The sequence below is a fragment of the Tyto alba genome, unplaced genomic scaffold (genome assembly GCF_018691265.1).
Source record: "Tyto alba isolate M040663 unplaced genomic scaffold, T.alba_DEE_v4.0 Super-Scaffold_2, whole genome shotgun sequence".
NCBI lineage: Eukaryota > Metazoa > Chordata > Aves > Strigiformes > Tytonidae > Tyto > Tyto alba.
The window spans coordinates 77,457,245-77,473,609 of record NW_024881282.1 but is presented as its reverse complement, the minus strand read 5'-3'; the positions used below and the strand labels follow the sequence as shown (position 1 = coordinate 77,473,609).

The following is a 16,365-nucleotide window of genomic DNA, read 5'->3' as shown; positions in this document are numbered from 1 at the left end:
CTTGCTCAAGTGCCAAGCAGGGAGCAGATGGTACATTACTCAGCCTTAACTAGAGGGTAAGAAAGTGTGGTTTTTAAAAAAAAAAAAAAAAATTCAGTTGAGACCCTCAGCCCATTTAGATTCCCAGTTCAGTTTATTTGTCTTACACAGAACTTGTACTTTCTACCCCTCTCAAATGCTAATCCTCTCCACACATATGCTCATTATGCAAAAGCATATGACAAACACCATCTGGAAAAATAAATAGCTCCTCAGCTAACCGCGCTGCTCCCTCCCTTTACGTCACCCACCTCACTATTGTCTCTCCTATTTTTATCTGCAAGACAGCAATCACTCAATCCAGCTATTAACTTAAAAGTGCCATCTCAGTCAAGCAAGCTGAAGATCCCAGGCTGGGCGGTAAAACCTATTCCATTTTTTGAGATGATGTGCATCTTCATGATAATTTGAAAGGAGCCATAGAACTGAGAAAAATAAATGTATCTTTTAAAGGACAGTTGATATCATTGAGAGATACTAGTCCTGACCTGCAGAAGTCCATGCTTGTTTTTCAGCTATAAGGTTACATTTTCTCCCCCATGAAATATGCAGCTCTTGCCATGAGTTCCACCTCGTTTCCATGGATTCCTGAGATAGTCCTTCATCTCTGACAGATTATTGCTCATACTGTTCAGAGCCAGGCAATGGTGCTAAATAGGGAATGACATTAGCCAAGTTCAGTGATTTCTCTAACCTCTATGTGGATGGGTAAGAACAGGAGCTGTGCTGTCATTAGTCATGATGGATTTGTTGTCTGCCAGAACGTTAATCAAAAGAAATGAGCATCGTGTATGCAGGAGAAAGGCATCTCAGAATATTCTGTTTTGTACCAATGGATTAGCAAAATCACCATGATTCAGCAAAGGAGATATCTATTTAGCTAAATTAAACAGGATCTGCACAATCTAACCATATTGTGTTGAGGCTACGTAACCAGGAGAAATTCAAAATGCACAGCCAAGAGACTCAGCAGCTGACGCTGTGATATAAAGGCAGAGCTTTGTAAGTACCCTGTAAGACTTGTGGGGCCATAAACACTGCAATATTATATCTGTTTAGAAAAAATATGAGACAGAATTCAATGATGACCTTATCTGAGCTACAAATTCTTGTCAATTATTATATGCTTGTAGGGACATGTTTAATAGATGGCAGAAAGTCCTTCTCATTTGTCCTCAGAGACAGTGCTGATATTGCCCAGCTAAGAAATCCATTATACAGCTACAAAAGAGGCAATTTGATTTCATGAGCACGTGCCTTTATTATTTTAAGAATAATTTAACGTAGGCAGAGGAAAGCAGAATCTGTATGAAAAAAGACCAAGGTTTCCAAAATTTAGTTACCAGCCCTGTGGTTCTTGCTTCTCCTGGACTCTTTTCTGTTTTTTTTTTTTTGTGGGGAGTAAGGGGAGATTAGTTTTGGTTTTCTCCCCATTAACTCCCCCAGGAGTTTCACCTCGCTTAAAACAGAGGAGTTTAAGTCTGGTATGTGGTCTGTGTGTTGATACTGCTAAGAATACATAAGCCTATGCAATACACATTTTGTGCTGCTGAATATGCCCTTAACTCCCTTCTCTTTGTTGTTACAACAGACGAACCAAACTCCTGGAGTGCTCCCTCTGCCACCTCCCCAGGTCTGCCGGAAGTAGCTCTTTCCCTCGACGACATAATCTCACCATTATCTTCATCACACATAGCCCCACCCTCTGACCCTTCTCACCAGATAAGCCCAGAGCCAACATGGGATATCAAGAGGGAACATGATGTAAGGAAACCAAAGGAGCTTTCGGTGAACGGTCACAAAAAGAAAAGGTTAGGAGAACAAAGAGAAAGGTCAGCAAGTCCTAAAAAGGTAGACAGGTCAAAGCATGAAGAGGCTTCTTGGAAAGGATGTTCAGAAGGAAAAAATAAGACCACTGATGGTGGCAGGCCCACCTCAGAAAGCAAAGTGGTGGGACACAGTGTTATGATTGAGGCTGGCGCAAGAGAGCACGTGTGTGCTGGAACAAGTGATGAACAGTTTGGGAGGCTGAGGAAGCCAGAAAGCAAGAGAGGAGGATCTCTTAGCAAAAAAGAAGATCACAAATCTACAAATACCAGTGAGAAGAAGTCAGCTGCAGCATCTGACCATGTCAAGATTGATACAGGTGCTACCAAGACGTACAGTAGCAACCGCTGCAGCTCACCTGGAAGTGATATGGACCACAGCCAGAGGGACCCTGATGGGAAACCCAGTGAGTTCCCCAGGAAGGGACATCTCCACTCCATTAGCACTCGCAGCACCAACACCACAGTTCGAAAGGCAACGGTCTCCCCAGGGCCATGGAAAATCCCTGGCTCGGATAAGCTACCTAGCATCCTGAAGTCTGGTACTTCTGCCATGAGCAGATAAGCAAAGGACTGTTGCCCTCTAACTGTCTCAAACTGACACAGAACATTCTTCTTAGTTTTTGTCTCACATTGGTTTGTTTTAATTTATTTTAACTATCACACATATACACAAAGCATTGAGGAATGAAAACATTAGTGTGTAATTCCATGACAATGTGCACAGTATCTAATAAGTTCAAAAGCATATAGTCAACATGGAGATTTAAAATCGACCCTAAAGTCCCAGTTCCATTTTAGGGACTTTGGCAGCTATGGAAGAAACCAAAACAATATGAAGGACAGTACATCAGAGAAGGATAGTGCAGTGTAGCTTTAGCATTCTTTTCCCACTGCATGAAGGACTTGGATTTCATTCAAACTTTATATCAAGAAACTGGAACAAGTTAGAGCAATCACAAACTGGAACATCGCCTTAAATAAAACTGCACGGAGCAAGCTGAAACCGAGAGAGGATCTTTTCATGGAGCTAAAATGTTGTAAATAAATTGTTCTCGACATATCTAGACAGGGGTTAAAGGGTTTCTTTGAAGCATCGTTCGGAACTGTACATCCATGACACATCTCCACTGTTAACGCTTTGGGATAGTCCACATGGTACCCTGTAGCATAGTTCACTGGGAGCTACGGGAGGAGTGGGGAATCCAGTGGATTAGTTTCTGTGATACCATTTCTACTGCCATTTTTGTGAACAAACCATGTTTCTGTACATTGGAAGGGAGTTAGAGTGGAGTTGTATTTGCAAATTATTCTCAAAAGTGATTTATTACAGGTTCCCCAAATCCTGCAAGGTAGCACAAAAAAAAAAAATGGTCAGGCTCAAAACCCAGACATCTGCAAGGCCCTTGCAATGAAAGGAAGAGTTCTACAGAGAAAAAGCTGCAGTTTCCTTAAGGAAAGGCCTTTCCCTCCTGCAGAAAATGAGAGCTTCACTTATCAACAGTGCTATGTTTCATACCCATCTACATTTAGTTAGGACACTCTCACCTTTCATCCCCTCTGTTTGGCAGAGCAGGTGTCGTTCAGGCACATGTTAATAATAATTAGACTGGTTTCTGAAATACAGTTGTCAGTGTCCTCATTCAGTAAATTCAATATATTTCCATTTTTAAGATGGCTTCCATTTTATCATTTCTTCCCTACCTCCATTTTTTTTTTTTTCAATCTTTTTTGTTTTATCTTTCTTGCTTGTCTGTTTTGAATTTCAAGCCTTAAGTGCCAGGTAAACATTCCAGTCTGCCTTCACAGGAAATAACTCCAAGTTCAGTCAATCAGTCATTATCTTGTTTCAAAAAGATGCGTGTGTGTCTGTGTAAGTGTGCATATGCTTATTTGTCTGTCAAAATTAAAACAAAATCCTGGGCAATAATACATTGGTAATTAAAAAAAAAAAATCATAAAGCTAAGTACTGTCAAAAATTCATATTTAAAAATTATTGTTCTCTAGCAATCTTAGTTCCTCACATGCTCTGCTGAAAAATTATATTGAGATTGGCTTTGTTCCAAGAAATTAACACATCACTGTATGTCTCAAACATTGCACTGGACTGAGAAATTTATAGGCATGTTTCTTCCTGTCCAATTATTTGAAAAGCCTCAAGTCAAGGATTTTGCAGCTTTCAAACAATTTTTTTTAGAAAGAAAAATCCATTTATAATTTCTAAAAAAGCACAAGTCCATGTAGCTGTTTATAAAACTCTTATTTAATGAAAAAAAAAACAATAAATCTTTATCCCCTGAACTAGAATCCAGTATAATTTGCCATTAATTTATTGAATCTGATTTTGGACAATGCTTCTGTAGTGTAGATGCACGTCCCAGTATCTTATTTTTATGTATAAAGAAAGCAAACAATGAAATCTGAAAAACAGTTGAGATTATGCTTGCATAAACTCTAATTTGCACAGTTCACAGCTACTCCTTGTGCAGTAATTGCTTTATGCGGCTGTAATCGATAACCTGTGAAGACAGCACATCATCTAAACCCCATTCCAAATAATATTTCTGTGTAGTGTTAGCTGTGAATTTACCCTGTACAGCTCTATCTCTATAAATATAATTCCATGTATTAATAGTCACAGAAAGGCTGTAAGTGAGCAACTATTTTTATGAAACGCACCACTATGGATAAATTAACTTTTACAGAAATCTTGTTTACTGTATGATATTCTAAACCACTGTCAAATAAAATATATATCCAAAAATCTTTTTTTTTTTTTTTTTTTCAGTTTTACATAGTCTGTGTTAATTTTGAGTGACAGGCTTCAGTGTTACGCCAAGAAACAGTCCTTTACATGCATAAGAGTAGAATTAATCAAATACTGCATTATAAAAAAAAGAAACGCTCCATTTTGATTTCTTACTCCAATAAGGGGTACAATTTATGAATATACATGTAGGTGACCAAACAAATTCTGTATAGGCAAGTTAAGGGATATGAGGCTACGCAGATACAGAGATATCTCTCCGCTGGTGGAGAAGCCTGAACTCTTATTCTCCTTCCAGTCCCAGGAGACACAGGACTGGGATGGACAGACTCCCAGCATGGAGACACAACTTCTGAGCATACACCATATATACAAAAGGCATCTGACAGCTCTAACTACCCCTGGAAGGCTTTGTTTACAGGCTGAGTGAAGGGGGCATAATTTGATTTCCTGTTTATTTTACAGAAACAATGTCTCAGAAAACATCATAGGGGTGTAAAAATAGAGGTAGCCAGACAGCCTCTTCTGGGGACTAATCCGTGCCCTGTCGAACAAAACAGAAAAATGTTCCTTACCTTCAGCTAGGCAAAATAAATGACCAGTTTACAGACTGTAGGCACTGTAAGATGTGATGGCTGGAAAACTACCAATACTTTTCACACAAATATGATGGCTTTTAAAATAAATATTTCCTTTTTCATTAAAATATCATTTTCTTCAAAAATAATAATTTGACTTTACACACCCTGAGTCAGTTTCTGCAAAGCCTCGTTTTTCAGAAGATTAGTGTTCCATGTAAAAAATTGCAACCAGCTGAATTAATAGCTTCATTTTCCATTACAATAAACACATAACAAATTTGAAGCCTCTTTTATATTCCAAAAATATTTGCTGCTCTTTAAATAGCCACCATTTTTATTGTGGGAAATCTGAGTATAGGCCTGATTTAGACCCAGAGGTGTCACAGGGAAGTGTGCTGAAGAACAGTAGCCTCACCCAGTCTAACTTTTTCTGTTAATAACATGTACTTTCTCTTTTAAACACAGTAGTACAATATTTGCATTGCATTGGAACTCTTATGACCTCTTTTTATCTGCTTGTTCTTACCTGTGCAATAACACAGGAAATTGGAAGCTTATTCTGATGCAGATTCACTGCTCCAAACTCCCATGCATTGGTATAAGTAAGCTTGCCTGCATGTGATCAGCAATGCACACCTGGGGAGGAGTTTTGGTGAAATTTCATAGGCAGATGTTGGTGTAGCCTTTTTCTTAATCAGTGACAGATGTTGGCTCTGGGGCTCTCTCTCCCTCCAGGTATTTCTCTGCTCAGTGTCTTTAGGAAGTCCACAGAAACTGCAGAGCCTAGAAGAGCAGATCTTCAAACAAGTTTAATAAAAAAATCAGAAAATTTAACAACTCCCACAAGGTCTCACCAAGGATGCCATCTTTTCTTCCAGAAAGCTGCTGGACTGACAGCATTCTTCATTTAGGTATAACAGAGCACACACTGCACTGGTTTCACTACACTACACTCCCCTAAACATTTGTAGGAGGAGGGACATTTGTAGCCCATATATCTACCTATTCCATGGCTTCAGAGATAAAACTGGCAACAATTTTAGCACCAGTGTGGATAGCTGTCTGCTAGGAACTGATTCAAAAGTTCAAGCATAGCCCCATTTCTTCCCTGATATTTTTTGCCTCCCATCTGAATGTGCAGCCAAGCACCATTGCCAAGAATTTCTCATCTCCTTCAAAGATCTGCTTCATTCTGATTTGTGCTGTGTCTGCTGATTATGAACACTTGATGCCTAGCCTCTTCTACATCCCAGGTGGCCTCAGCACCACCAGATCTATCCTGAATCTCTTCCTTCACAGCTCCCCACTGCTCTTATTTTTAATCCTACCTCTGGGATAAGTGCTGCTGTTTTTCAATGGATTGAATCTTCCATTCTCTGTCTTCCTCTTCTGTTCCTCAGAACATTGCCTTCCTCTTTTTTCATCTTCCCTTATGGCCCTCTCCCACCAGCTGACATCATTTGCCACTCTCAACTTCTATCTTACACGTTTCAGCAGCTCCACGCCAGACACCTCTGCTGAGAGGTGTCATGACCAGCTATTCACACTGGACAAGTCATTAACATACTCCTGGGTGTCATATAAACATAAAGACGTACCCAACACCTTGTAATGAAGCCCAACGCAAATGATCTGCCTTGGCCTCCAGAAACCAGCAGCAGTTACTGATTATACATACTAACACTACATGCAGCCAGTAAATCCCCTTGGAAGTACAAAAAAAGTTTTTTCTTCAATGCTATTATAGCTAAATGTCTGTCCTGATAATGGTTCAAGCATTCAGGCCAGGTTTTGTGTCTGCAAGATGCTATGATCTCTAGCGGAAATCTCCAAATTCATTTTACAAAGGCAAGGACAGGCAAAGCCATAGGCACATATCTGTCTTAGCCACTGTGCTCTTTTTGTATAACACTGCTGCCGCAGAAACCTGGGGCCAGAACTGCAGAGGTGTGAGTAGAAGAGCACGTCTCGCCTAATGAGGATTTCACCCTCCATGTTTCTCCTTGCTTGGAGGGAAGCTTTGGTGTGAAGGGGAAAAGTTTCTTGGTACACTGCCATGGAGCTCAAAGTTAGAGAAGGCTTTGGACTTGCCCAGGGATGACTGATCTCATTAGGGATTGACTTCACAGTTCACTTCTGTGAGTCTCCAAAAGAGTCCTTCCCCTTTTTTGTCCCCTTGACACCTAGGATATTTTCTGTAATTGTTGCTAAAAAGAAGGCATAGGCAAGGCAGGCTGCTTACCCTCATGACTAATAGAGGACTTGGAGAGAATTTCCATGACTGTGTCATACAGGGCTCCCACCCCCACGTCTATTAGACTCAAGGACTCCCAAGGCGGTTTCTCCATCTATCGTGTCAGAGCCGAACATCCCCTTTACCTTCACAGCTGTCCTCAAAACAGTAAGCCTTTTTAATTAGCCATTAATCCCAAAGGAAAATCCAGTGCACCATCTGGATAGAAACAGCTGTGCTTCAGAAGGGGCCAGGACGCAAACATCACCCACCTATGGCCCAAGCCCCTCGCTGGACAGCCTGCAGGTGTCCTGCTCAGCATCCAGGACTAGCCTCTCCCTTAGAGCAACAGCCTCTCCCCACCACCCAAAGAGGTACCTGTAGGCTCTGCATAGACTATCACCCTCCTGAAGCCAGCACAGGCATGATCAGTCCAGCCTTCAGGATCCCAGAATATTTTTCTCGGTATTTCTAACAGCAATGACATGATCACACATTTATCTCCATAGCTGGCACCTAAGCTTAGAGAAATTTTTAAAAATATATTGTCAAGACACAGTAACATAAGCAATACCTCTGAATTATAGCCAATCTAAAAATGATGTTCTGTCCTTTCCTGCCTTTAGTGACTCTGTGGCAATAAGTCACTCTGCCAGTTCAATTAATCGATAAGGAGGGGTTTTAAACAGTTGTGGAAACAACAGTGCACAAATACATGCTCCCATTCACACACACAGGGGACTGGATCACTTCCACTCAGGAACTTCCCAAATATCTGTGTCTGAGATGGGCAGCTGTCCCTCTCAGGAAAAAAAAAAAAAAAAAAAAAAAAAAAAAAAAAAAAAACCACACATAAGGATGCGGACTGATCCAGAAAGCTATAATTCTTCTACAGAGGAACTGCTGTGTTTTGAAGGTAGAATATCTTTAAACTGAAAAAATAAGCTATAAATGATTCAGGGAGAAAGGGGAGGAGTGATAGGGTTTTCTGTGTTGTGGCCACTTGCTGACCTGCTCTATTTTCTACTTCTTCAAGTTTAAAAATGCAAAAAAGATGACCAGCAAACGAGAAACGCTGCAACAAGGCACTGCAAGTTTTGTGGACAGCAAGAAAGGATATTTAGTGTTTGCACTTCTGAAAAAAAAAAAAATATTCAAGTAAAAGGACTAGTTAAACACAGGAGAGGGGTGGTGGCGAGGCGAGGCGAGGGAGAGGCGAGGCGAGGCGAGGCGAGGCGAGGCGAGGCGAGGCGAGGCGAGGCGAGGAGAGGAGAGGCGAGGCGAGGCGAGGCGAGGCGAGGCGAGGAGAGGAGAGGAGAGGAGAGGAGAGGAGAGGAGAGGAGAGGAGAGGAGAGGAGAGGAGAGGAGAGGAGAGGAGAGGAGAGGAGAGGAGAGGAGAGGAGAGGAGAGGAGAGGAGAGGAGAGGAGAGGAGAGGAGAGGAGAGGAGAGGAGAGGAGAGGAGAGGAGAGGAGAGGAGAGGAGAGGAGAGGAGAGGAGAGGAGAGGAGAGGAGAGGAGAGGAGAGGAGAGGAGAGGAGAGGAGAGGAGAGGAGAGGAGAGGAGAGGAGAGGAGAGGAGAGGAGAGGAGAGGAGAGGAGAGGAGAGGAGAGGAGAGGAGAGGAGAGGAGAGGAGAGGAGAGGAGAGGAGAGGAGAGGAGAGGAGAGGAGAGGAGAGGAGAGGAGAGGAGAGGAGAGGAGAGGAGAGGAGAGGAGAGGAGAGGAGAGGGAGAGGACGCTGTCCTCTGCCCTCCAGGGGTGACTCTGGGGTGCTGATGGGCTCTTTCGACACAGACTGATCACCTAGCTTCTCCAGAGGTTGCAGCCATTCTGAACAGCCTCAGCAGCATGCTAGCACTGCAGTGGCAGACCAGCAGCAACAATTACTTCCCTGCAATCTAAGAAGTTCAAGAATCCAACCCCCGAGATGTTTCTCTTCACCTCTGTGCCCCGGGACTGCTGCGTAACACCAAGGGGCAGCTCTTTTGCCCTCCAAAAGATGCTGTAGATGTGGAAGCAGTGGGAGGAGTAACTAAAACATGAAGGCCAAATACAGACCTATGGTGAGAGCCCCGGTGCAGCTGTAAGTTGGAAGAAAGGTTCTGAGCAACCTCAGAGCCACAGCTACAGCAGGAGCCCCGGCAGGAGTGAGACCAGGGCACTGGCATCCTCCTATCCTTCCCCTCTCAGTAAAATGGGGCCATTGCTGTCACTGAAACCACCTGAATTTTTACACTGCTTTTCTAACACTCTGAAAAAAAATGTACGTTTTGCTTCCTGGATTTCCCTTTGCTCAAAAATAGTGAAAAACTATAGACAACCAAACCAGTCCAAAACACCATCTCTTGCCATCAACCAGGAGGCAGGGCTGCCGATGGCTCTGAAGTTTCTATTCATATATATGTATGAAATTAATGAATTGTGGTGGTTCTACTTTCCCAAAGTGGTTAAAAAAAGTAGGCCAAGCACTTTAACTGAAGTATTTAAAGAATTGCAGTCCATGCACCAGAAAATTGTTTACCCTGTCTCTAAACCAGCAAGTACAAAGAGCTACATTTAGGTATCTATTTAATTCAGGAAGAAAAACAGACCTTTCCCTGCATAGTCCACAAAGCTCACCATGTATGAAACACTTACTCCAATTAACACTTCATTCACTTCAGAAGTTTTTAAAAAATAAACCCAGCAGGCAATATAGAGCATTGTAATGTGTTAGTACAGATTATTTCAGAGTGCCTCTCAAACCTGGAACATCACAAATAATACTGATTGATTATTCTTTTATATCACTCCAGGGAAGATGAATGCAAACACGTGCTTCTTTTGAATGACTCCTGGCTCCTGTATCCACAGTACTGCACAGCTTTTCGGGGTGGCTGTTGGCAGAGGCATGTCCCAAGTGCTACCATGCCATGATGGCTGCAATGGGTCACAAAGCTTTTTGGAGACACCTTTCCATCCGACTCACACACCAGCACCACAACGTCCTCCCTGCACCCAGGAGCACAGAGAGCCATCCTGTGTGGCATCCAGCTGGGAGGGGGTCACAACCCTGGGCCATGGGGCTGCACGAACAGCTCCGCATCCCCGGGCATACGGCACCAAGTCCTACATGGTGACACCTCCCAAATAGCACCCAGCAGCACAAGCCCCCAGACTAACCTCATGTCAAGGAGCAAAAGCTCTTTGCCTAACCACAACATAATATCCCAAGACCCTGTTTTGGGGCATACAGCCCCGTTAACCTGGCTGCTTATTCATTTGCCATATTGATTTATAGTGAGGCACCCTTCCTGAGAGAGGGCAGCTTCAACAATGCTTCTGCCCTGACTTCACATCCCAATACAAGATAAGCTTCACCTTTAACAAAACTGAGTGGCCCCAGGCTCTGCTCGTAAAGCATCTCTGGAGGATCAGCAACCTCACTCCCTGTGGGAAGGCTCCTTGGGCAGCTTCTGCCCAATTCCTGCTCTCATCTCTCATCCTGTTCTCGCTATATTGAATGTTTTTCATGCTGGCATACAGATGCAAATGCAGCCTGAATTGATCCCCTCCATACCTTCGGCACCCTGAGGTTAACAAGTAGGTCTCTACTTCACAGTTTTATAGGTCCATTATGTTCTTTGATTAGCAGCTCCTTCCCAGACTAAATGGCTTTGAAATAAATTCAGAAGGTTTGATAGCTAGTGTTTTTAAGACTGATTGTTAAAGTGTTTTGCAAATTACATAGAAATTATTCATAGTTTGGCCCCTTATAAGCACTAGCATCTCTGAGCTTCATTAGCTACAGCAAAATTCCAGCAAGCGCCCCAGCAATGGGACTGGATGTGACAAGGTGCCAAGTGCATTGGGCCTGGATGCCACCAGAGCTCTCCGCTCTCTGTCAGACCTTCCCACTTAGGTGTCCATGCTCTGCTCTGCAGGACCCATCAATCCCCATTGCTTATGCAGCTGCTGAAGTCCAAGGGGACTAAATGATGGACCAACCTAGTAACAAATTGCACCTGATCTCCCCATTCATTTCAGGCATTTTCCTCACACCAGGAGGACACAGTAAATAACATGCACAGCAGCACACAGCTCTGCCACCACCAGCCCAAGAGCAGGGCAATCTACCCTGGAGAATCAGATGCTGATTTTCACCATCCAGGTCTGGATTGCCTCCTGGTGACCCAGCCAACACAGAAAAGTGGTTGAAGACCTCTGATCCAGGACTGGCCATGTAAACATTGCAGGTTCAGCTGGAATAAATGGGCCCCACGAGTCACAGTGGGGTGGTATGAGCTGTCACTGTACAACAGTAGCAATTACTCTCACATCAAGCTACCAAATGCAGCAACCTCAGCCAGCATAGCCTGAGGGACAGTAAGGAACTATTACATCTTTTTTATGAAAGATTGTATTGAAGTAATAGATAAAAAAGTAAAAAGGCAGCTGTAGCATGTGTAATATGAAGTATGAATTGACCTGCTCATTTTAATGGCGTCCCTTTTCTTGCAGTTGGAGACAGCCTTTTTACGTTGAAAAGTCATCCGTGGCCAGTTTTTATAGTATACAGGAATGGTGGGAGCTGCTCTACGGGAAAGGGGGGGGGAAAGTTAGATGAAGTGGGCCACCACTGACGTCGCCCTGTGCCCGCTGCACACGTACACACGTGCGCCCGAAGCAGCGAGAGGCGGGCAGCTGCGCCGCCGGTGCTGACCCCCCCTCGCAGCCTCACCGCCGGGAAAGGACGGGTGGGACGTGTGACCCTCGCGACCGCTCCAGCCCACAGCGGGCTCGCTGCCAGGCTGCTTGGGGCCGTGCCACTGGCATGCAGGGTATGACAGCCATGCTGGCATGGCCCCGATAAAGCTCTTCTGCTCTGTATACAGAAGTATTTATAGACAAGAGAAAATAGACTCTGTAACCCAGTGTTGGTCTTCTGAGCTTTAGCAATAAACATTAGTAGAAAATGCAAACATCATATTTGCTACTAAGGTCTTTCTGTAGAAAAGAGATTCACCAGCATAACAAAAAAAATAATACTTTAAGAGGAAACAATTTTGTTCTTTAAGTTATAAATAATACATACAGTCAAAGAAGCCTTATAATTAACTAGTATTGTACCATTTAAAAAAAATATTGTAAATTTCCTTATAAATATGTAACCTTAGGGAACTACCAGATATTTTATGATGTCTAATGGAATCAAGGCATGAAAACACAGAATAAAACTGGCACAGAAGAAACTACCAAGTATAAGAGCTCAAATCACAGCAACACAGTTACACAGACTGACCTACAGCCTAAGTAACCCAATGGATATAATCCACAAACAGTAAAGAAAACTACAACTACATAAATTTATAGAAATATTATAAAAAAAAAAAAAAAAAAACAAAAACAAACAAAAAAACCCCCAACAAGTTATAAATATAAAGAGTCGAACATTGAGTCTTTGGCAGAAGGGAAATATCCTCTACCCGGCTGGTGTTTGCCTGGTGTCTGCTCAGCCTAATACCAACTGGGATCAGCTTTACAAGAATAAGACTTTTCACCCAAGAAGATCTGTAATTTCTTCTCATTGTGTTCATTATGCAAAGTCTTTTTAATTAGTTTTCCACTTTGAAACAGACTATTTTGAGTTCTCCTATTTCTTCCAGCATGACAACTATTATATAGTGGGTCACTGTTGAGAACTCAAAGGACACATAGCCTTGGTCAATAGTGGGAATTGATAATCAATGGATAAGTCTATAAAGCATATCAAGGAGCTCTGACAGCACGAAGATAGGATGACAGCAGAGGAACTCCTCAAAAGATGCATTATGGGAACAGGGTGACACCAGGGTCCCAAGGTCACAAACACAAAGCACAAATAACCGATTATTGGGCCCAAAAGGAATGTGACCTCAAAACCAGTGAGGAACCTGGGTTTAGGGCACAGCGAAAAGCATAACATGAAATATCCTGCATAGATTGACAGCACAAACAAGGTCTCTACCCTAACCCTAACCCTAACCCAACAAAAGACAGTCATGGACCCTTCAAGATCAGGCTCAAAGGAAGAAAAAATAATTGCTCCAGCTCTGTCTCCCTTGGTTAAGGACTCTACACAACATTGCTGCATATCTGCAGCAGTTTCTCCATCACTTCTGTCACAGAAAGAGCTCTGATGTTGGATTTCCCATTTGCCATATACTGCCACTGCAGCTCAGCATGTCTCTGTAAGGTTATCTTTTACTGTTTCGCTAGGTAAAGGAAATCACGATTTTAAGAGCAATGTGTGTGTGTGTGCGTGTGCTTGTATTTTCTGCTCCAGCTTTCATCCATGACTCGGTGATGCTACAGTGCTCAGATGCACAACTAGTCATTATGGATTCAAGGCAAGTCCTCACTCCCCGTAAACATTTATACAGTATAGAGCAAGTGAGGCTGAGAATGGTTAGGAAGATGAATGTTAGTGTCCCAAATTCATTCCCTGCTCCAGAGACTAATGGATATGAACGTAGAGCAGGATTCATCTCATCCAAGTTTAGATATCTACATTACTGTTACTCATTCCAGGCTTTTTACAAAGGAGACCAATAGGCATCTTTAGAAGGAGATTTGTTCGACACCTTTTAGGATGAAATTAATTGTCCTGCAGAAACATCTAAATCTTTCCATTGACTGGAAAGAGCGTGCAGGATTACTAGCTCTGAGTCATGTCTGACGTCTCAATTTCTGAAATCAGGATAGATAAACCCCTACTAAAATGTTCCCAGGTGCCTTCAATTTCAGACATGTCCTGAGTGTATCTGTAGGATCAGGCTGCAGGAAGGAGATAAGCAGGGAAACTCTGAGGGTTCAGCCAGAGCTATTAGTTATATTATCTGTGTGCAACATCTCCACTCAGGTGCCCCCAGCTGACGCGGGGACTCAGCCCCACAGGTAGTTAGGAGGTAGCTGAGCTGCAGCTCTGCTGATCTGGGGCAACCTAGAGGATTGCCATCAGCACTAACAAGGCAGGAAGGTGGCCAGGCTCTTCTGAGAATCAGGACCTTCCCACCCTGGGAATCCTGCTGAAACCAGAATTCCCAGTGCCTGTAACTGCCCTCCATGTGCTGCCTCTGCAGCCACTGACTGGTGCTGCCCCAGAACACATGTGCAATGCTCAGAAAGTAACATAAAAGTGAATAACCGTGGATCTCACAGGTTTATAAGAACAAGTATTTCACAGTGCATCTAAGTAGCAGGTAGTTACTAATGTGTTTGCAAAGGTGTCATGTTGGCAATGTAAAGTCTCTCTTTCCAAAGTTCACATCTGCATCGCAGACCTGATGTCCTCTTCCCAATGAGATGACGCTGTTTTTCACCGTGATGCGCATTCAAGAGTCTATAGACAGCAGTTCAGAGTTTGGTGTACAGCTGTTAGAGAACAATCCATGTTTCTAACAGACTGCACACGTCATTTCCCTCAGAGTGCAATTCCTGCATGGGTCATCACAGGTCCTTTCTTTCAGGTGCTTCTGCCTTGAACCCATCAACGTGTCTGTCTGACACATAGTCCACCAACCCAGCTCTAACTACCTCAGACCTGTTTACCTTTCCTTTTTGCAGACCTCCTCGATGATTTGATTTGTTCAGTCTTCTTTTTTCCCTTATAAATTTATCTTATTTTTTTGTTGTTGGTGGTGGTTTTGATTTTTTTTTCCTGTTTTAAAAGAATGCCAGGTATTTCGAAAGTCTAAACCTAGATGTCTCAAAGAAACAGGAGCAGGTCCTTACAGAATATGGAGGAAATCAATACCTGGGTACTCCCTTCTTCATTTGGGGACACGGAAGCAGACATTTTTTCTACCTCATTGCATGTGTGGTGTGATTGGTGAGGAACAGAGTATGAAGCAGAACTTTCCTGCCCAAACAGGACATGGTAAAGAGGATCTACACAGACACACAGACACACACACACACACAAACACAACCCAACAGTTGCACAAGTAGCCTTGCTCAGTCAGAGCTTTGCCAGCATAGTCTGTGTAGGTATATCCAGGCCTGAAGCTCTCTTACACTGTGATCATTTTGACTTTCTATCATGAAACCTGAATTTTGCATTTGGCATTATTTTTCTTGGATTAATCATGTACTTGTATTTATGTATATCAAATGATTATTCTATTCTCAAGAAAATAAAAGGTGACCCATATGAAAAGAATGAAGTGAGAGTGCTTAGTGAGCACGACCTGTACCATGCCTGAATCCCAAGATACTCTTTAACTTCCTCAGCTTTCTGAAGGACAGTTAGGGGATGGTCAGACAAAGTGATTAAAACTGTTATCCTCTCTGCACCCTACAGTGACACTGGTAGAAGAGGAGGATAATATTGTCATGATATGCTGAGCACTGTAGTTGAACTAGGTTTGTCTATTCTAGAATGAACCCACCTACGATTTTTCGTATCATAAGAAAAGGGAGATTGTAGCACTACGGAGCAGTGACTGTAGTTACAATGCATTTGCACCATTCACAGCTCAGTTTGACACTCTGTTGCTACTAAGGAGGTGACAAAAAGGGTACTGTACGAGTTGGGACACACTAGAGCTAATTTTATATTTCTTACCTAGGTGACATCTTAATCACTTGTTTTTGTAGCCTAGGGAGTTTGAGAATGGGAATTCAAAAGGACTTTTTTTCCTAATCCTTTTTACCAACTACATAATTTTTCTTTCTTTCTAATATTTCCTCCAAGGAAGCAAACCCCCTTTGAATTAAGGTAACATTAGTTGTCTATTACTGGATAGCACAAAGAAAGACAGAAATTAAGGACTAACAACATTCTGAAACTAGCATGACCTTAAATTACTGCAGGTTAATAAATCACTTCAAATGTAAATCTCTCTCTGCTCTCACCTTGAGTTCTGAATACCTTTAATCAAGTAGCATAATAGAAATTTTGA

General features: G+C 42.7%; 1 protein-coding gene across 12 annotated transcripts in view; it reads left to right on the top strand.

Annotated features, from left to right (window-relative positions):
- MAGI2 (membrane associated guanylate kinase, WW and PDZ domain containing 2) overlaps positions 1-16,365 on the top strand; it is a 794,831-nt gene that overhangs the window by 758,037 nt on the left and 20,429 nt on the right. For 8 of the 12 annotated variants that reach the window (XM_042792123.1, XM_042792119.1, XM_042792122.1 and 5 more), the window contains one exon: positions 1,631-4,630. The exons of 1 other annotated variant lie outside the window; for it this stretch is intronic. In XM_042792123.1, coding sequence (XP_042648057.1) covers positions 1,631-2,430 — 800 coding nt within the window. In that variant the 3' untranslated portion in view covers positions 2,431-4,630. Of the gene's footprint in view, positions 1-1,630; positions 4,631-16,365 lie in introns of those variants that run through there. 3 more of the 12 variants (XM_042792127.1, XM_042792126.1, XM_042792124.1) reach the window with 1 other exon arrangement.